This window comes from Schistocerca cancellata, unplaced genomic scaffold (assembly GCF_023864275.1).
Source record: "Schistocerca cancellata isolate TAMUIC-IGC-003103 unplaced genomic scaffold, iqSchCanc2.1 HiC_scaffold_426, whole genome shotgun sequence".
Classification (NCBI taxonomy): Eukaryota; Metazoa; Arthropoda; class Insecta; order Orthoptera; family Acrididae; genus Schistocerca; species Schistocerca cancellata.
The window spans coordinates 490739-513036 of NW_026046443.1; the positions used below are offsets into that span (position 1 = coordinate 490739).

At 46.3% G+C, this 22298-nt stretch overlaps 1 protein-coding gene across 1 annotated transcript in view; it reads left to right on the forward strand.

The window, feature by feature from the left end:
* LOC126124767 (troponin C, isoallergen Bla g 6.0301) overlaps window positions 1-22298 on the forward strand; it is a 155571-nt gene that overhangs the window by 95886 nt on the left and 37387 nt on the right. The window contains exon 2 of the mRNA XM_049915113.1: window positions 9126-9153. Within this exon, the coding sequence (XP_049771070.1) occupies window positions 9126-9153 (28 nt within the window). The remainder of the gene's footprint in view (window positions 1-9125; window positions 9154-22298) is intronic.

Below are 22298 nucleotides of genomic sequence, written 5' to 3' on the forward strand. Positions count from 1 at the left end.
TTCCAATCTCCTGTTTAAGAAATGCTTCTGCTTTAGCCTTTTCCGTAAGATTTTCCAAACCGTCAGCTGTGGTACGTTTAGCTCCCTGCTTGCTTTATTCTTAATTTATTTGCGTGTTTTTGGTACTTGCATTGTTAAATTCATAAATTTCGGGCGTATTATAGTATTTGAGAGTTGTAGCATCGCGTTTTAGTACCTGAATAGTGTAAATTCGCGTAGTCTCCTTCCGCCGCCGAGCAGTGTGTCAGCAGTGCACAAGTTACTGCATTTACTAGGCAATCTCGTATTTTAATAACCGTTTAAATTTTGTGTCGATTTGTTTGCGCTCTGTGTAGATTAGTTCAGACGTTCTTTGCACAAGTTTTTAGCATGGATAGGGACTGCAACTGCTGTGTTCGGATGCAGGCTGAGTTGGCATCCCTTCGCTCCCAGCTTCAGGCAGTGTTGACTTCGGTCACACAGCTTGAGGCTGTTGCCAATGGGCATCACTGTGGGGGTCCGGATGGGAGTTTGTCGGGGACGGCCAGCTCGTCCCACGCATCCCCCGATCGGGCTACGACTGTGGTTGCCCGGGATACTGCCCGCATTGAGGCTGATCCCTTACCTGTGGTAGAGTGGGAGGTCGTCTCAAGGTGTGGCAGGGGGCGAAAGACATTCCGGAGGGCTGAACGGAAGGCCTCTCCAGTTTGTCTGACGAACCGGTTTCAGGCTCTGTCTCTGGCTGATACTCAGGCTGATACTGATCTTCGGCCTGACATGGCTGCCTGTCCTGTTCCAGAGGTCGCCCCTCAGTCTGCAAGATCCGGGCGGTCGCAGAGGGTGGGCTTACTGGTAGTTGGGAGCTCCAACGTCAGGCGCGTAATGGGGCCCCTTAGGGATATGGCAGCAAGGGAGGGGAAGAAGACCAAAGTGCACTCCGTGTGCATACCGGGGGGAGTCATTCCAGATGTGGAAAGGGTCCTTCCGGATGCCATGAAGGGTACAGGGTGCACCCATCTGCAGGTGGTCGCTCATGTCGGCACCAATGATGTGTGTCGCTATGGATCGGAGGAAATCCTCTCTGGCTTCCGGCGGCTATCTGATTTGGTGAAGACTGCCAGTCTCGCTAGCGGGATGAAAGCAGAGCTCACCATCTGCAGCATCGTCGACAGGACTGACTGCGGACCTTTGGCACAGAGCCGAGTGGAGGGTCTGAATCAGAGGCTGAGACGGTTCTGCGACCTTGTGGGCTGCAGATTCCTCGACTTGCGCCATAGGGTGGTGGGGTTTCGGGTTCCGCTGGATAGGTCAGGAGTCCACTACACGCAACAAGCGGCTACACGGGTAGCAGGGGTTGTGTGGCGTGGGCTGGGCGGTTTTTTAGGTTAGATGGCCTCGGGCAAGTACAGAAAGGGCAACAGCCTCAACGGGTGCGGGGCAAAGTCAGAACATGCGGGGACCAAGCAGCAATCGGTATTGTAGTTGTAAACTGTCGAAGCTGCGTTGGTAAAGTACCGGAACTTCAAGCGCTGATAGAAAGCACTGAAGCTGAAATCGTTATAGGTACAGAAAGCTGGCTGAAGCCAGAGATAAATTCTGCCGAAATTTTTACAAAGGTACAGACGGTGTTTAGAAAGGATAGATTGCATGCAACCGGTGGTGGAGTGTTCGTCGCTGTTAGTAGTAGTTTATCCTGTAGTGAAGTAGAAGTGGATAGTTCCTGTGAATTATTATGGGTGGAGGTTACACTCAACAACCGAGCTAGGTTAATAATTGGCTCCTTTTACCGACCCCCCGACTCAGCAGCATTAGTGGCAGAACAACTGAGAGAAAATTTGGAATACATTTCACATAAATTTTCTCAGCATGTTATGGTCTTAGGTGGAGATTTCAATTTACCAGATATAGACTGGGACACTCAGATGTTTAGGACGGGTGGTAGGGACAGAGCATCGAGTGACATTATACTGAGTGCACTATCCGAAAATTACCTCGAGCAATTAAACAGAGAACCGACTCGTGGAGATAACATCTTGGACCTACTGGTAACAAACAGACCCGAACTTTTCGACTCTGTAAGTGCAGAACAGGGAATCAGTGATCATAAGGCCGTTGCAGCATCCCTGAATTTGGAAGTTAATAGGAATATAAAAAAAGGGCGGAAGGTTTATCTGTTTAGCAAGAGTAATAGAAGGCAGATTTCAGACTACCTAACAGATCAAAACGAAAATTTCTGTTCCGACACTGACAATGTTGAGTGTTTATGGAAAAAGTTCAAGGCAATCGTAAAATGCGTTTTAGACAGGTACGTGCCGAGTAAAACTGTGAGGGACGGGAAAAACCCACCGTGGTACAACAACAAAGTTAGGAAACTACTGCGAAAGCAAAGAGAGCTTCACTGCAAGTTTAAACGCAGCCAAAACCTCTCAGACAAACAGAAGCTAAACGATGTCAAAGTTAGCGTAAGGAGGGCTATGCGTGAAGCGTTCGGTGAATTCGAAAGCAAAATTCTATGTACCGACTTGACAGAAAATCCTAGGAAGTTCTGGTCTTACGTTAAATCAGTAAGTGGCTCGAAACAGCATATCCAGACACTCCGGGATGATGATGGCATTGAAACAGAGGATGACAAGCGTAAAGCTGAAATACTAAACACCTTTTTCCAAAGCTGTTTCACAGAGGAAGACCGCACTGCAGTTCCTTCTCTAAATCCTCGCACAAACGAAAAAATGGCTGACATCGAAATAAATGTCCAAGGAATAGAAAAGCAACTGGAATCACTCAACAGAGGAAAGTCCACTGGACCTGACGGGATACCAATTCGATTCTACACAGAGTACGCGAATGAACTTGCCCCCCTTCTAACAGCCGTGTACCGCAAGTCTCTAGAGGAACGGAAGGTTCCAAATGATTGGAAAAGAGCACAGGTAGTCCCAGTCTTCAAGAAGGGTCGTCGAGCAGATGCGCAAAACTATAGACCTATATCTCTGACGTCGATCTGTTGTAGAATTTTAGAACATGTTTTTTGCTCAAATATCATGTCGTTTTTGGAAACTCAGAATGTACTATGTAGGAATCAACATGGATTCCGGAAACAGCGATCGTGTGAGACCCAACTCGCTTTATTTGTTCATGAGACCCAGAAAATATTAGATACAGGCTCCCAGGTAGATGCTATTTTTCTTGACTTCCGGAAGGCGTTCGATACAGTTCCGCACTGTCGCCTGATAAACAAAGTAAGAGCCTACGGAATATCAGACCAGCTGTGTGGCTGGATTGAAGAGTTTTTAGCAAACAGAACGCAGCATGTTGTTATCAACGGAGAGACGTCTACAGACGTTAAAGTAACCTCTGGTGTGCCACAGGGGAGTGTTATGGGACCATTGCTTTTCACAATATATATAAATGACCTAGTAGATAGTGTCGGAAGTTCCATGCGGCTTTTCGCGGATGATGCTGTAGTATACAGAGAAGTTGCAGCATTAGAAAATTGTAGCGAAATGCAGGAAGATCTGCAGCGGATAGGCACTTGGTGCAGGGAGTGGCAACTGACCCTTAACATAGACAAATGTAATGTATTGCGAATACATAGAAAGAAGGATCCTTTATTGTATGATTATATGATAGCGGAACAAACACTGGTAGCAGTTACTTCTGTAAAATATCTGGGAGTATGCGTGCGGAACGATTTGAAGGGGAATGATCATATAAAATTAATTGTTGGTAAGGCGGGTACCAGGTTGAGATTCATTGGGAGAGTCCTTAGAAAATGTAGTCCATCAACAAAGGAGGTGGCTTACAAAACACTCGTTCGACCTATACTTGAGTATTGCTCATCAGTGTGGGATCCGTACCAGATCGGGTTGACGGAGGAGATAGAGAAGATTCAAAGAAGAGCGGCGCGTTTCGTCACAGGGTTATTTGGTAACCGTGATAGCGTTACGGAGATGTTTAACAAACTCAAGTGGCGGACTCTGCAAGAGAGGCGCTCTGCTTCGCGGTGTAGCTTGCTCGCCAGGTTTCGAGAGGGTGCGTTTCTGGATGAGGTATCGAATATATTGCTTCCCCCTACTTATACCTCCCGAGGAGATCACGAATGTAAAATTAGAGAGATTAGAGCGCGCACAGAGGCTTTCAGACAGTCGTTCTTCCCGCGAACCATACGCGACTGGAACAGGAAAGGGAGGTAATGACAGTGGCACGTAAAGTGCCCTCCGCCACACACCGTTGGGTGGCTTGCGGAGTAGAAATGTAGATGTAGATGTAGACTTCCGCGGGCTACGCGTGAAACTTGCCCGCACGCGTTCAACCGTTTCTTCGCTCACTGCAGGCCGACCCGTTGATTTCCCCTTACAGAGACATTCAGAAGCTTTAAACTGCGCATACCATCGCCGAATGGAGTTAGCAGTTGGTGGGTCTTTGTTGAACTTCGTCCTGAAGTGTCGTTGCACTGTTATGACTGACTGATGTGAGTGCATTTCAAGCACGACATACGCTTTCTCGGCTCCTGTCGCCATTTTGTCTCACTGCGCTCTTGAGCGCTCTGGCGGCAGAAACCTGAAGTGCGGCTTCAGCCGAACAAAACTTTATGAGTTTTTCTACGTATCTGTAGTGTGTCGTGACTATATGTCAATGAATGGAGCTACAGTGAATTTATGAAATCGCTTCAATCATTTGTAATAGCCCTGTAGTGAGCCATGTTGCCTCTATAGCCGTCCATAATAAATTGTGAACGTGTTGCCGATGCAGGATTCTGTGAACAAACTGACCTCTCGATTATGTCCCATAAATGTTCAATGGGGTTCATGTTGGGCGATCTGGGTAACCATATCATTCGTTCGAATTGTCCAGAATTTCTTTCAAACCAATCGAGAACAATTGTGGCCTGGTTACATGGCGCATTTTCATGCACAAAAATTCCATCGTCATTTGGGAACATGACTACCGTGAATGGCTGCAAACGTTCCCTATGCAGCCGAGCATAACCATTTCCACTCAATTGAATGTCCCATGCGTCTACCTTCAGCCACCATTCCGCGTTCAAAGTCCGTTAAATCCCGTCGTGCGGCTGTAATCACGTCGGAAATCTTTTCACATGAATTACCTGAGTACAGTTACGCCAATGCACTGCCCTTTTACACTTTGTGTACGCGATACTACGACCATCTGTATATGTGCATATCGCTATTCTACGTCTTCTGTCATCTCAGTGCGAAATCTAAGCATATGGCACTATTTTCGAAGAATGTAATAGGTTAATCGTAGCTATGAGGGCCACATTTAACTATGAGTAGCTCTTTCCTCCTAATATCTGTACGTCCATTTTTATACAGATGGTTGTGGGACCTCGGCTGTCCATTATGAAAAGTAGAACCAGAACGCCTTCAGCCATCCAGATTTCCAGTTGTTATTTTATTTGAGAAACCAGTTTCAGAGCTACTTTAGTTCATCTTACGGCCCCTGATCGACGTGTAGGAAGAATCCCACCTCTGGTCCAGTCAAAGTAGGGACCAGCGTTCAGTGAGTGGTATCACGAAGATCTCTTCTTGTCATAGCAATCCCTTCGATCATCACTTGCCAACTATTCGGCAAGTGACGATCGAAGGGATCTCTGTGTCAAAGATCAACGGATACCAGTCACTGGAGTCTGTCACTATTTTGGAGGGACCAGAGGTGTAATTCTTCCCACACGTCGGTCAAGGGGTCTGAAGATTGCGTAATGTGGTGCTGGAACTGGTTGCTCAAATAAAGTAACTGGAAATTTAGATGCCTTATGGATGAAGGTTATTATTATTATCAACAATAATAGCATTGTTATTTATTGAGTAATTCACTTTAACATGATACATGATTTAAACAGCACGTCATTACTATGTCAGTTCTCCAAGAACCTTTTTGCAAACGTTCAGCGCAACTTCTTTCTAGATTTGCCAGCAGAATGAAAGATACAGAATTAAATACGAGGGCTACTTTTTTCCAGCCTCCGATCGATCGCAGCATAGAAATCACAGCGAAAATCAAAAGTGTTTATTCGTACCTATTAGCTATACCTTCCAGCAACTCTCTTCGTAGTCGCCCTTCTGAATCGGACATTTGTCGTTGTGTTGTTTCAACTTTCCAATATCCTCGTCACAGAAGCCAGCCGTCTGTGCTTTTTGTCAGTTCTCTACGCTGTTCTACAGCTCGTTGTCTGTGCCAAAATGCTGTCCTCATAAACAACGGTTCATATGACCGAAGCAATGTAAATCAAAGAAAGCCTGGCTGTACGGTGGATTATCAGACACTTCCCATCGAAAACGCTACAAGAACGTCGTTGTTCCACCTGCATTGTGCGACCGGGCGTTGTCATGAAGAACGAAACTCGTGACAGTTATTTTATGTGGGCTGCATGAAATTATAAAAAAGCAGACGCTATTCTTCTAAGCATCTCTATATGCTCAGTGTGCGCTCAGAACTCAAAAGTACGACGTGAATACGATAGATAGGCATACTAGAGACACACATGTTTATAAGACAAACAATTCAGTCATGACTCTCATTCACGATGAAGCACTAGAAGACATATAGCGGGTACAAAGTAGCAAAATAAAGAAGATAACAGAATAAATTGGGATGAATAAGAGCCCCTTATGGTTCTGTTTAGTGCTTCATTCACTTTTATAAATGCTCCCTTCAACCGGATATCGGTTTGTAGTCAAAAAAGCTTCAATGGCCTAAGCTATTAAATCAGCTGATGTATATGGACCACATTAAACTGTATGCTTCTATAAGTTCATAGGTGAAACATCTTCCACAAATAATAAAAGCATTCTCTAAGAACATATCATTTGCCAGAGACAAATGCTCGAAACTGAATACAACGACGGACAAGATCTAAACTACTTGATGTGAGATGGGTGATGGTACCATTACTGAGCTTATGAATACGACGCATGCAATTACTTAAGCGTCATTTAAGCGAGACGTTTAATGCGTATAACATCAAAACAATCCAATATTAAGTTTTTTAGTTTTTTGCCATCGTTTAGTTGTCTAATGTGACAGATCACTTCTTTTGACTAATGAAGAAATATGGTGGTACAGTGTGTGTGTTCTTGCTCGACAAAAGAGTCATTATTCTAGCCATATGCAACGAAACTTGTAAATATGATTCTGAAACTGGCATTTAAGGCACGTATTGTAGTTAGATTTAGAGGTTTTTGCAAGATCCGAAATACATTCACAGCGTGTAAAAAATTGTTTCTTTTAACACTATCAAACCGTTTTTTGAAGTCGACAAATCGTGAGTGTACTTCCTGATCATATTACTGTTTCTTTCCTTTGTGTATATATGTCAACCATAAATAGGACTCTTCGGAAATTGCTTGCGCATTATCGAGAATATGTTCAGTATGAATTGTGAGTTAAGAGTTTTGCTCGCTGTGTGTAGCAGTGAGGTACTTTTTTACTTGGCAAATACCGCAGGATTGCGTTTTTGTTGATGTACTGGGTATACGAGAACTTCCTTTTAGTCTCTAAGTAGTCATACATTTTAAATATTTCTTGCTACAGATTTTCTATAAAAAGGAAATTCTGAGTTTTATAAATTTGCAACTATATGAAATTAGTGATTGTAGTCTTATTTTTTTTTTTAATTTTTATCTTGTACTAAGTATCACTTCATCAGTGGGGGTTCCTTTACAATTGGATCAGATGTTTTGATTTTCAGTTTGTTACTTTGATGTATTGGTATTATTATACTTGTTATTATTATAACTGTTATAGTAACTACCACTGAAGTACACGCTGTCATTTTGTCATTTGAGTAATGACCCTTTTTAAGGATTACAAGTATGATGTAGTGATTAATTGGTCTGTATCGAGATTCATCTGATCAAAAGACCCTGGACAGCTATTTGTGGACATTAATATGGGTGTGTCGACCTTTTGCACTTATAATTACTTGAACTGAACAAGAGACACTTTCGATAAGATTTCTGAATGTCTATGGAGGATTGGCAGCCTATTCTTCCTCAAAAGCCCAAACAGTGATGTTGGACGCTGGGATCTGGAGCGAAGTCAACGTTCTAACTCATCCCAAATGTTTCCCGTCAGGTTCAGTCGGCGCTCTGGTGAAGCCTATCCATTGCAGGAACATTATTGTCCACAAAACCATTGCCCCACAGATGCTGCAGTGTGGCATGACGCATTCTCATGCTGATATAATCATCGTCTTCGAAATGTTCCTCTGCTTATGTTGTGCGCAGTGTTGTAAAATATGTTGATATCCTTCCGTATTCACCGTTCTCGTAAGTGGAATAAAGGGATCATCCCCCAGGAGATACATCCCCTTACCGTAACACAACCTCCTCCGTAATCCACCGTTGATACTACACATGAAGGCAGGTACAATTCTCCAGGCGCTGTTCCAGCTGATTGCCACAAGGTACAGCGCGATTCTTCACTCCAGATCACTCATTTCCAGTCATCCACTATCCAATGGCGTCTTTTTACGCCACCTGAAGCATCGCTTAGCACTGAGTACATGAATGTGTGGCTCATGTGGGGCTGCCCGACCAGTGTATCCCATTCTTTTTAACTTCCTGCCCACACTCATTGAGCTAACTGGACTTCTGCTAGCACTTTGCAACTCACTCCTTCCGCTGAATTCAGGGGAATTTTTATTTTACAACCTCACTCCACAATGTTCGACAGTCCCTGTCCATTAATGCGCGAGGTTTGCAGGTCTACCTGGTCTTGGTTTAACTGTGATTGTTCATTCGCTTTTCCTCTTCATAACCACTTCACCAACAGCCGACTTGGGCAGCTTCAGATGGGTTGAAACGTTTTGTTGCTCAGGTAGACATCCAATGACTAGTCCACGTTCGAAGTCACTGAGCCCGCCTGTCGGACCGATCCTGTGCTTACTGCTTCTCTACTGACAACACAATACTCCCACGCCTGCTTTTATACCGGCAGGTCCGCCTCTCGTTACATCTATCGGTCAGTTCCGCAGAGGGTTGTCCGATTACTTCTGATCAGAAAAGTGTTTGTTGAATAATTCACATCCCGAAATGTTGCACAAGACCTTAATGTGACATGAATGTATGTTGAGCTGGTTGCGGTTGAGTCGCAGAGTGTGAGACACCGCTTTCCTTGTGTTGCAGGAGGACCTCCCGCCAGAGCAGATCGCCGGTGAGTGGCTGTAGCCGCCCGGGTGGAAGCGCAGCGGCGCTCCCTGATGTCCTGCCCCCTTGGCTACTCGACTCCCTCTCACGGAGACCGAAGTCCTCGGGCGATTAACACGTCGTCGAGTCTATCCAGCAAATATTACAACTGTGACATCTGGTATCGCTCTATCAAAACTGCACTGAGGAGACAAAAATCATGGGATAGCGGTATGTACATACAGGGTGTTTCAAAAATGACCGGTATATTTGAAACGGCAATAAAAACTAAACGAGCAGCGATAGAAATACACCGTTTGTTACAATATGCTTGGGACAACAGTACATTTTCAGGCAGACAAACTTTCCAAATGACAGTAGTTACAATTTTCAACAACAGATGGCGCTGCAACTGATGTGAAAGATATAGAAGACAACGCAGTCTGTGGGTGCGCCATTCTGTACGTCGTCTTTCTGCTGTAAGCGTGTGCTGTTCACAACGTGCAAGTGTGCTGTAGACAACATGGTTTATTCCTTAGAACAGAGGATTTTTCTGGTGTTGGAATTCCACCGCCTAGAACACAGTGTTGTTGCAACAAGACGAACTTTTCAACGGAGGTTTAGGACCGAAAAGCGATACAATAAAGGATCTGTTTGAAAAATTTCAACGGACTGGGAACGTGACGGATGAACGTGCTGGAAAGGTAGGGCGACCGCGTACGGCAACCACAGAGGGCAACGAGCAGCTAGTGCAGCAGGTGATCCAACAGCGGCCTCGGGTTTCCCTTCGCCGTGTTGCAGCTGCGGTCCAAATGACGCCAACGTCCACGTATCGTCTCATGCGCCAGAGTTTACACCTCTATCCATACAAAATTCAAACGCGGCAACCCCTCAGCGCCACTACCATTGCTGCACGAGAGACATTCGCTAACGATATAGTGCACAGGATTGATGACGGCGATATGCATGTGGGCAGCATTTGGTTTACTGACGAAGCTTATTTTTACCTGGACGGCTTCGTCAATAAACAGAACTGGCGCATATGGGGAACCGAAAAGCCCCATGTTGCAGTCCCATCGTCCCTGCATCCTCAAAAAGTACTGGTCTGGGCCGCCATTTCTTCCAAAGGAATCATTCGCCCATTTTTCAGATCCGAAACGATTACTGCATCACGCTATCTGGACATTCTTCGTGAATTTGTGGCGGTACAAACTGCCTTAGACGACACTGCGAACACCTCGTGGTTTATGCAAGATGGTGCCCGGCCACATCGCACGGCCGACGTCTTTAATTTCCTGAATGAATATTTCGATGATCGTGTGATTGCTTTGGGCTATCCGAAACATACAGGAGGCGGCGTGGATTGGCCTCCCTATTCGCCAGACATGAACCCCTGTGACTTCTTTCTGTGGGGACACTTGAAAGACCAGGTATACCGCCAGAATCCAGAAACAATTGAACAGCTGAAGCAGTACATCTCATCTGCATGTGAAGCCATTCCGCCAGACACGTTGTCAAAGGTTTCGGGTAATTTCATTCAGAGACTACGCCATATTATTGCAACGCATGGTGGATATGTGGAAAATATCGTGCTATAGAGTTTCCCAGACCGCAGCGCCATCTGTTGTTGAAAATTGTAACTACTGTAATTTCGAAAGTTTGTCTGCCTGAAAATGTACTGTTGTCCCAAGCATATTGCAACAAACGGTGTATTTCTATCGCTGCTCGTTTAGTTTTTATTGCCGTTTCAAATATACCGGTCATTTTTGAAACACCCTGTATACAGATGCCGGTAGTATCGCGTACACTACGTATAAAAAGGACAGTGTATTGGCGGAACTGTAAGTTGTACTCCGGTGATCCACGTGGAAAGGTTTCCTCCGCCACACACCGTCAAGTGGCTTGCGAAGTATGGACGTAGATGTAGATGTAGATGATTATGGCCGCACGACGGGGATTAACAGACATTGAACGCCGAATGGCAGTTTCAGTTAGCCACGTAAGTCATTCCATTTCGGAAACAGTTAGCGAATACAGTTTTCCGAGACCTACAGTGTCAAGTGTTTGTCGAGAATACCAAATTTCAGGCATTACCCCTCACCAGGCACAACGCAGTGATCGACGGATTCCACTTATTGACCGAGAACACCTGTGTTTGCGTAGAGTTGTCACTGCTAACGGACAAGCAATACTGTGTGAAATAACAGTCGAAATCAATGTGGGCCGTACGACTAACGTATTCGTTAGGTCAATGAAGCGCCATTTGGTGTTAGTGGGCTGTGGCAGTAGACCGTCGACTCGAGTGCCTTTGCTAAACACACGAAATCGCCTGCAGCGTCTTTCCTGGGCTCCTGATCATATCTGCTAGACCCTATACTACTGGAAAACCGTGGACTGGTCAGGTGAGTCCCGATTCCAGTTGGTAAAAGCTGATGGTAGGGTTCGAGTGTGCCGCGGACCCCATGAAGCCGTGGACCCGATTTGTCAACAAGACACTGTGCAAGCTGGTGGCGGCTTTGCAATGGTGTTGGCTGTTTTTACGAGCAATGGACTGGGTCCTCTGAGTCAAATGAATCATTAACTGGAAATCTTTAAGTTCAGCTGCCTGGAGATCATCTGCAGCCATTCATATACTTCGTGTTCCCAAACAACTGTCATATCACCAGCCGACAATTGTTCGCAACTGGTTTGAGGAACATTCTGGACAATTCGACCGAATGATTTGGCCACCCAAATCGCCTGTAGTGCAGCAACTCGACGTGGCATAGAGTCAACAAGTCATTGGAACGATCCTGCAGAAATATGAAGCCATACTGCTCCTATCGCCCTCAGAACTGCGAAAATGTTGACGCTGCAGGATTTTGTGCATGAACTGACCGCTCGATTATGTCCCATAAATGTTCGATGGGATTCATGTCGGACGATCTGGTTGGCCAAGTCATTCGCTCGAATTGTTCAGAATGTTCTACAAACCGCTGTGCTCCAGTGACATGGCGCACTGTCATCTGTAAAAATGAAGTCCATGAATGGCTTCAGTTGGTTTCCAAGTAGCCTAATGTTGTGAATTGGCAGGAGCCAATTCACGGGGTTTGGAGGAAGCCGAAAGGCACGCGTTTAAGCTCACGCAGGCTGGCGTGAGGTCTGGAACAGGTCAGAGAAATAAGACTAGCAAAACAGGAGGTAAATGGTAGAATACTTAACTTTAATCCACAATTGGTGAACATCTCTCTTCACTGTACATGCTTCCACAATATAAATAGCAAAGGATATGGCGCCTTGCTAGGTCGTAGCAAATGACGTAGCTGAAGGCTATGCTAACTATCGTCTCGGCAATTGAGAGCGTAATTTGTCAGTGTAGCTTCGCTAGCAAAGTCGGCTGTACAACTGGGACGAGTGCTAGGACGTCTCTCTAGACCTACCGTGTGGTGGCGCTCGGTCTGCAATCACTGACAGTGGCGACACTCGGGTCCGATGTATACTAACGGACCGCGGCCGATTTAAATGGTACCACCTAGCAAGTGTGGTGTCTGGCGGTGACACCACACCTAACATGACCATTTCCAGTCAGTTATCAGTTCAGTCGGACCAGAGGACCAAATCTATTCCATGTAAACACAACACAGACCATGGAGGCACCACGAGTTTGCACATTGCCTTGTTGAGAACTCGGGTCCATGCCCCCGTTTCATCAGCGCCACACTCGAACCCTACCATTAGCTCTTATCAACTGAAATCGGGACACATCTCACCAGGCCACGGTTTTCCAGTCGTCTAGGGTCCAATCGATATGGTCACGATCCTAGCAAAGGCCCTGCAGATGATGTCGTGCTGTTAGCAAAATCCACTCGCTTTGGTCGTCTGTTGCCACAGCCAAATTTCGCTGCACTGTCCTAACGCATACGTTCGTCGTACGTTCCACATTCATTTCTGCGGCTATTTCACGCAATGTTGCCATCTTTTAGCACTGACATCTCTACCTAAACGCCGCTGCTCGTCGGCCACTGAACTGACCGCAGTGAGCGGCAAGACCGGAAATATGGTATCCTTATTTTTACCCTCTTGACATTTTGGATCTCGGAGTATTGAATATTCTAATGATTTCCGACACGGAATGTCTAGCTCCAACGACGATTCCGCGCCAAAGTCTATTAATTTCTATCGTGCAGCTACACTCCTGGAAATTGAAATAAGAACACCGTGAATTCATTGTCCCAGGAAGGGGAAACTTTATTGACACATTCCTGGGGTCAGATACATCACATGATCACACTGACAGAATCACAGGCACATAGACACAGGCAACAGAGCATGCACAATGTCGGCACTAGTACAGTGTATATCCACCTTTCGCAGCAATGCAGGCTGCTATTCTCTCATGGAGACGATCGTAGAGATGCTGGATGTAGTCCTGTGGAACGGCTTGCCATGCCATTTCCACCTGGCGCCTCAGTTGGACCAGCGTTCGTGCTGGACGTGCAGACCGCGTGAGACGACGCTTCATCCAGTCCCAAACATGCTCAATGGGGGACAGATCCGGAGATCTTGCTGGCCAGGGTAGTTGACTTACACCTTCTAGAGCACGTTGGGTGGCACGGGATACATGCGGACGTGCATTGTCCTGTTGGAACAGCAAGTTCCCTTGCCGGTCTAGGAATGGTAGAACGATGGATTCGATGGCGGTTTGGATGTACCGTGCACTATTCAGTGTCCCCTCGACGATCACCAGTGGTGTACGGCCAGTGTAGGAGATCGCTCCCCACACCATGATGCCGGGTGTTGGCCCTGTGTGCCTCGGTCGTATGCAGTCCTGATTGTGGCGCTCACCTGCACGGCGCCAAACACGCATACGACCATCATTGGCACCAAGGCAGAAGCGACTCTCATCGCTGAAGACGACACGTCTCCATTCGTCCCTCCATTCACGCCTGTCGCGACACCACTGGAGGCGGGCTGCACGATGTTGGGGCGTGAGCGGAAGACGGCCTAACGGTGTGCGGGACCGTAGCCCAGCTTCATGGAGACGGTTGCGAATGGTCCTCGCCGATACCCCAGGAGCAACAGTGTCCCTAATTTGCTGGGAAGTGGCGGTGCGGTCCCCTACGGCACTGCGTAGGATCCTACGGTCTTGGCGTGCATCCGTGCGTCGCTGCGGTCCGGTCCCAGGTCGACGGGCACGTGCACCTTCCGCCGACCACTGGCGACAACATCGATGTACTGTGGAGACCTCACGCCCCACGTGTTGAGCAATTCGGCGGTACGTCCACCCGGCCTCCCGCATGCCCACTATACGCCCTCGCTCAAAGTCCGTCAACTGCACATACGGTTCACGTCCACGCTGTCGCGGCATGCTACCAGTGTTAAAGACTGCGATGGAGCTCGGTATGCCACGGCAAACTGGCTGACACTGACGGTGGCGGTGCACAAATGCTGCGCAGCTAGCGCCATTCGACGGCCAACGCCGCGGTTCCTGGTGTGTCCGCTGTGCCGTGCGTGTGATCATTGCTTGTACAGCCCTCTCGCAGTGTCCGGAGCAAGTATGGTGGTTCTGACACACCGGTGTTAATGTGTTCTTTTTTCCATTTCCAGGCGTGTATAATGTCGTGGAACACTTTTTCACGTGAATCACATGAGTACAAATGACAGCTCCGCCAATGCACTGCTCTTTTATACCTCGTGTAGGCGATTCTGCTACTATCTGTAAATGTGCATATCGCTATCCCATGACTTCTGTCAGCTGAATGTATACGCAGGAGATGGAGTCAACAGTAAAGTAATGTTTCAATAAACATTAAGTTCAACAAAAATATGGATTTGCATGGGATGTAGGCTACAGATTTGAATTTTAAAGAGAACAAACGAAGTCAACCGTTTTCATAACTAAATTTTCAGAGCCGTCGAAAAGAAGCAATGAGTATACTAAGTAATGGGTGTTTTCTAAATGTGAACGTTAGGTAGGAACGAAATAACAGACCAGCACACTAGTAGAGGCAACGGCCTTGCCGCAGTGGATACACCGGTTCCCGTGAGATCACCGAAGTTAAGCGCTGTCGGGCGTGGTCTGCACTTGGAGGGGTGACTATCCAGGCCGCCGTGGCTGTTGCCATTTTTCGGGGTGCACTCAGCCTCGTGATGCCAATTGAGGAGCTACTCGACCGAATAGTAGCGCTTCGGTCAAGAATACCATCATAACGACCGGGAGAGCGGTGTGCTGACTCCACGCCCCTCCTTTCCGCATCCTCCACTGAGGATGACACGGCGGTCGGATGGTCCCGGTAGGCCACTCATGGCCTGAAGACGGAGTAGAGTGAGCACACTAGTAGAGCTCCAAAACTTTATTTTACAGGACGTGGCACACGATATACATTACTGAATAGGACTTGTAATGTACATACAAGGTGGTAATAATAAAGACGTTTAACCTAAATGACTACATAAAATTATAAATATCAAACGAATGAAGTACATTGGAGGCACGAATAATGTTAGAAAGCCAGAGACATAGCTGAAGTAAACTTCAGCATTGTTTTCAGGTCTCTCGACTTCCGAATAATTCCCCAACGACATGTCTGCAATTCAGATTACGTTGTCACGAAATCCCCGAAAACGTATTACAAGTCTTTTTCATTTTGGGTAACCTGTATGTGCATGTGCAACAGTTTACATACAGGGTGTTTCAAAAATGACCGGTATATTTGAAACGGCAATAAAAACTAAACGAGCAGCGATAGAAATACACCGTTTGTTGCAATATGCTTGGGACAACAGTACATTTTCAGGCGGACAAACATTCGAAATTACAGTAGTTACAATTTTCAACAACAGATGGCGCTGCAACTGATGTGAAAGATATAGAAGACAACGCAGTCTGTGGGTGCGCCATTCTGTACGTCGTCTTTCTGCTGTAAGCGTGTGCTGTTCACAACGTGCAAGTGTGCTGTAGACAACATGGTTTATTCCTTAGAACAGAGGATTTTTCTGGTGTTGGAATTCCACCGCCTAGAACACAGTGTTGTTGCAACAAGACGAACTTTTCAACGGAGGTTTAATGTAACCAAAGGACCGAAAAGCGATACAATAAAGGATCTGTTTGAAAAATTTCAACGGACTGGGAACGTGACGGATGAACGTGCTGGAAAGGTAGGGCGACCGCGTACGGCAACCACAGAGGGCAACGCGCAGCTAGTGCAGCAGGTGATCCAACAGCGGCCTCGGGTTTCCGTTCGCCGTGTTGCAGCTGCGGTCCAAATGACGCCAACGTCCACGTATCGTCTCATGCGCCAGAGTTTACACCTCTATCCATACAAAATTCAAACGCAGCAACCCCTCAGCGCCGCTACCATTGCTGCACGAGAGACATTCGCTAACGATATAGTGCACAGGATTGATGACGGCGATATGCATGTGGGCAGCATTTGGTTTACTGACGAAGCTTATTTTTACCTGGACGGCTTCGTCAATAAACAGAACTGGCGCATATGGGGAACCAAAAAGCCCCATGTTGCAGTCCCATCGTCCCTGCATCCTCAAAATGTACTGGTCTGGGCCGCCATTTCTTCCAAAGGAATCATTCGCCCATTTTTCAGATCCGAAACGATTACTGCATCACGCTATCTGGACATTCTTCGTGAATTTGTGGCGGTACAAACTGCCTTAGGCGACACTGCGAACACCTCGTGGTTTATGCAAGATGGTGCCCGACCACATCGCACGGCCGACGTCTTTAATTTCCCGAATGAATATTTCGATGATCGTGTGATTGCTTTGGGCTATCCGAAACATACAGGAGGCGGCGTGGATTGGCCTCCCTATTCGCCAGACATGAACCCCTGTGACTTTTTTCTGTGGGGACACTTGAAAGACCAGGTATACCGCCAGAATCCAGAAACAATTGAACAGCTGAAGCAGTACATCTCATCTGCATGTGAAGCCATTCCGCCAGACACGTTGTCAAAGGTTTCGGGTAATTTCATTCAGAGACTACGCCATATTATTGCTACGCATGGTGGATATGTGGAAAATATCGTACTATAGAGTTTCCCAGACCGCAGCGCCATCTGTTGTTGAAAATTGTAACTACTGTAATTTCGAAAGTTTGTCTGCCTGAAAATGTACTGTTGTCCTAAGCATATTGCAACAAACGGTGTATTTCTATCGCTGCTCGTTTAGTTTTTATTGCCGTTTCAAATATACCGGTCATTTTTGAAACACCCTGTAAAAGCACTGTGAGACAAAGCGACCAGTGGATGCACTTAAACGACGGCCGCGGTGGCCGTGCGGTTCTAGCACTGCAGTCCGGAACCGCGGGACTGCTACGGTCGCAGGTCCGAATCCTGCCTCGGGCATGGGTGTGTGTGATGTCCTTAGGTTAGTTATGTTTAAGTAGTTCTAAGTTCTAGGGGACTTATGACCTAAGATGTTGAGTCCCATAGTGCTCAGAGCCATTTGAACCATTTTTGGATGCACTTAAACATTCTGAGATGTCTTGACCACAGTTTTGTTATTCGAATCACAAACTTGTAGTCAAGACATCTCAGAGTGTTTAAGGCACCGGTGGGCATCCGGCGGCCCGCGGGCTGCATCGGGCCCGCGGTTAGTTTTAATCCAGCCCGCGGAAGAAATTTGAGCATGGCGCTGCAGAATCTTGCAACTGAAGTTTACAAGACAGCTATTGTAACATGTAAGTAAAGAAACAATGTTCACGACGCGTAAAAAAATGTAAACGTCTGATAATGGGTTGAACATAAAGTGAATGTACTCTCCATGGCGCGTGTTTTGAGGCGTAATTTGTTGGCGAGGCGTATCGGGAGAGATGTGCCATTCAAGTCGCTGTGTTACCCTATAACAAACTGTCAGGGACGCTATACTTTTGACTTCATGCGCTATGAGCGCTGCTGTAGCATCACGCGACGAGGCGGCCCGCAAGCTGAAGTAAGTACGCGCGTCCACCGAAGTTTGCACGTGCCTGGTTTGGAGTATCTGCACGTATTTCTATTTGTTTATGTGAATAACATCCTTGAACATGCACTATGTGATCAAAAGTATCCGGACACTCCCAAAAACATACGTTTTTCATGGTACGTGCATTATGCCGCCACCTAATGCCAGGTATTCCATATCAGAGACCTCAGTAGTCATTAGACATCGTGAGAGAGCAGAATTGGGTGCTCCGCGGAACTCACGGATTTCGAACGTGCTCATCTGATTGGCTGCCACTTGTGTCATACGTCTGTACGCGAGATTTCCACACTCCTAAACATCCCTAGGTCCGCTGTTTCCGATGGGATAGTGAAGCGCAATCGTGAAGAGACACGTGCAGCACAAAAGCGTACAGGCCGACCTCGTCTGTTGACTGACAGAGACCGCTCACAGTTGAAGAGGGTCGTAATGTGTAATAGGCAGACATCTATCCAGCCCATCACACAGGAATTCCAAACTGCATCAGGATCCACTGCAAGTAATGTGACAGTTAGGCGAGAGGTGAGAAAACTTGGATTTTGTGGGCGAGTGACTGCTCATAAGCCACACATCACGCTGGTAAACGCCAAACGACGCCTCGCTTGGTGTAAGGACCGTAAACATTGGACGATTGAACAGTGGGAAAACGTTATGTGGAGTGACGAATCACGGTGCACAATGTGGCGATCCAATGACAGGGTGTACAGGGCTATTACAAATGATTGAAGCGATTTCATAAATTCACTGTAGCTCCATTCATTGACATACGGTCACGACACACTACAGATACGTAGAAAAACTCATAAAGTTTTGTTCGGCTGAAGCCGCACTTCAGGTTTCTGCCGCCAGAGGGCTCGAGAGCGCAGTGAGACAAAATGGCGACAGGAGCCGAGAAAGCTTATGTCGTGCTTGAAATGCACTCACATCAGTCAGTCATAACAGTGCAACGACACGTCAGGAAGAAGTTCAACAAAGATCCACCAACTGCTAACTCCATTCGGCGATGGTATGCGCAGTTTAAGGCTTCTGGATGCCTCTGTAAGGGGAAATCAACGGGTCGGCCTGCAGTGAGCGAAGAAACGGTTGAACGCGTGCGGGCAAGTTTCACGCGTAGCCCGTGGAAGTCGACGAATAAAGCAAGCAGGGAGCTAAATGTACCACAGCCGACGGTTTGGAAAATCTTGCGGAAAAGGCTAAAGCAGAAGCCTTACCGTTTCGAACTCATTGATGGGGACATGCTGTGTCGAGTGTGGGAGGAACTTGATTATCGGTTTGATGTCTGCCGAATCACTAAAGGGGCACATATCGAACATTTGTGAATGCCTAAAAAAACTTTTTCAGTTTTTGTATGTGTGTGCAAAGCATTGTGAAAATATCTCAAATAATAAAGTTATTGTAGAGCTGTGAAATCGCTTCAATCATTTGTAATAATCCTGTATGTATGGTCAATGCCCGGTGAACGTCATCTGCCAGCTTGTGTAGTGCCAACAGTAATATTGGTGTGGTCGTCCTTTTCATGCAGGGGCTTGCATTCCTTGTTGTTTTGCGTGACACTATCACAGCACAGGCCTATATTGATGTTTTAAGCACCTTCTTGCTTCCCACTGTCGGAGAGCGATTTCGGGGATGGCGATTGCATCTTTCACCACGATAGAGCACTTGTTCATAATGCACGGCCTGTGGCGGAGTAGTTACACGACAATAATAAACCTGTAATGGACTGGCCTGCATAGAGTCCTGCCCTTAATCCTATAGAACACCTTTGGCGTGTTTTGGAACGCCGACTTTGTGCCAGACCTCACCGACCGATATAAATACCTCTCCTCAGTGCTGCACTCTGTGAGTAATGGGCTGCCATTTGCCAAGAAACCTTCCAGCACCTGATTGAATGTATGCCTGCGAGAGTGGGACTGTCATCAAGGCTAAGGGTGGGCCAACACCATATTATTCCAGCGTTACCGATAGAGGGCGCCACGAACTTGTAAGTCATTTTCAGGCACGTGTCCGGGTACTTTTGATCACGTAGTGTAGTTCTCAGAACCTCATGTTTGCTTTTATTCCCAAACGGCTGTACTGAAAACATTCCTTTCGAATTGCTGGTATGGATACAGAATCAGTGAGCGTTCCGGACTACAGGGATGTCCAACACTGTTATAACTCGGCATTAGCTTCGTACATAGCACTCGCTATTCGTCCACCGGGCATTTGCGTACAGTAGGCTGATTGACAAATAATTTATAGATCATGGTGCATTGTGGAAGTATTTTACGGTACCTTGTCGATCAACTCCGGTTCAAACTCTTTTAGCGAGATATGTTTATATATTTGTTTATTTATTCAACCTGATCTGAATAGGGCCATCAGACTCTCCCTTAACGTCGGAACAGGGTTTCACACAAACAGTTTATTACGTCACTGTTGCCCAAGAAATAAGAATTTTAATATGACAGTGTTAAAATATTTATATTTGGAGTGTCTGAAGTAGCAGTGTGAGTACATTATACTGACTGTGAACTAACAAAGTTAATATTGGCATTACTTGTGCCACTGCAGCTGCAGTCACTAATAGTGATAATAGTAACAATAATAACTGTGGTGTCACCGCCAGACACCACACTTGCTAGGTGGTAGCCTTTCAATCGACCGCGGTCCGTTATTATACGTCGGACCCGCGTGTCACCACTATCAGTGATTGCAGACCGAGTGCCGCCACACGGCAGGTCTAGAGACACTTCCTAGCACTCGCCCCAGTTGTACAGCCGATTTTGCTAGCGATGGTTCACTGACAAATTACGCTCTCATTTGCCGAGACGATAGTTAGCATAGCCTTCAGCTACGTCATTTGCTACGACCTAGCAAGGCGCCATTATCCTTTGCTATTTATCTTGTGATGCATGTACCGTCAGACCGATGTTCACCAATTATGGATTAAAGTTAAGTATTCCAGAAGCTACGTACTTATTCTTACTAGACTCAACTCCTTTAACTGTTCCAGACCTCACGCCAGCCTGCGTGAGCTTAAACGCGTGCCTTTCGGCTTCCTGTCACAGTGGCTTGGCTGTCTTGCCAAGTCACAACAATAACGACAACAATTGTGACGTCAGTAACAATAATGTTATGTAATGTTATAAAAGAAGAGTTCATAGGTCTACAAAATAGATGTTTTTTGATATAGCGAGTTTTCAGAAAAAGGAAATTTAAGGAGGCTGTCTCGACCGAGAGTACTGGAAAATGAGGAAGATCAGTTTCGAAAGAGGGATGTAGAACGGTAACGTGTACGTACAGGGACAGTGGTAATTTTATTGGTGCTTTAGTAGATATGTCGTTACCTGTCTTCTGAAGCTGGTGATGTTATTTAGTTCTCTGATACAATGTGGGAGGTTGTTCCAGAGTCGGGTTTCTGCTACTGAGAAGGACTCCGACAAGGTGGCTGAACGATGGAGTGGAACAGATAGGATTTTGCTCTGATGGGAACGTGTGTTTCTGTCGTGTTGTTCACACAAGAGCGTTAAGGTCAAACAGAGATATGAGGGACAGTATTCGTTGATAAGACGGTAGAGAAGGTAGAGTGTACGGAAATCTCTGCTCTTGTCTGCATGCAGACAGGATAGCTGTGCATATGATTAATAAAACAAGGATAGCATACTCAGACTATTTTTCTGGTATAAAGAGGCCTTTACATAAATGTTCCATTGCAGTGAAAGGACTGTGCGATACAATTAATACAGTCATACGGAAACTTCATCTCTTTGTAAGCCATCTTTGTAAAGGGTATCTAACTGTTGCCGATCGTTTTGGATCCTGCAACTGCCTCCAGATAAAGCTTTGCTTCGTAACCACCAAAACGATCTGTGTTTTTGCAACAGAAGGTGTCGATATCCGTGTAACATGGAAAACGAAATGTAATTAATTAGCACTGCACTTTCAGTCACAACGGATGTTCTGCCTGTCGAAAAGTATTTAGAGGTAACTGATTTACCAAATTCTGTGTTACCAAAGAACCGGAAATAAAGTGCCACAAATTTATCATGGCAATGTTGTGACTGGCATGCAGGACTATACAGAAGTGCAGTTGTCCTGTGCGTATAGCGTAACGCACAGTGTGCCAGCCTCCGAAAAGATGATGGTGTGTCAGACCCCTTTCCAATCTGCACGGCGGATCAGCGACGTAGTTGGTGCATCGGCCAGCTTGAGCCTGTTTTTTTGGGCTGTTTCCCA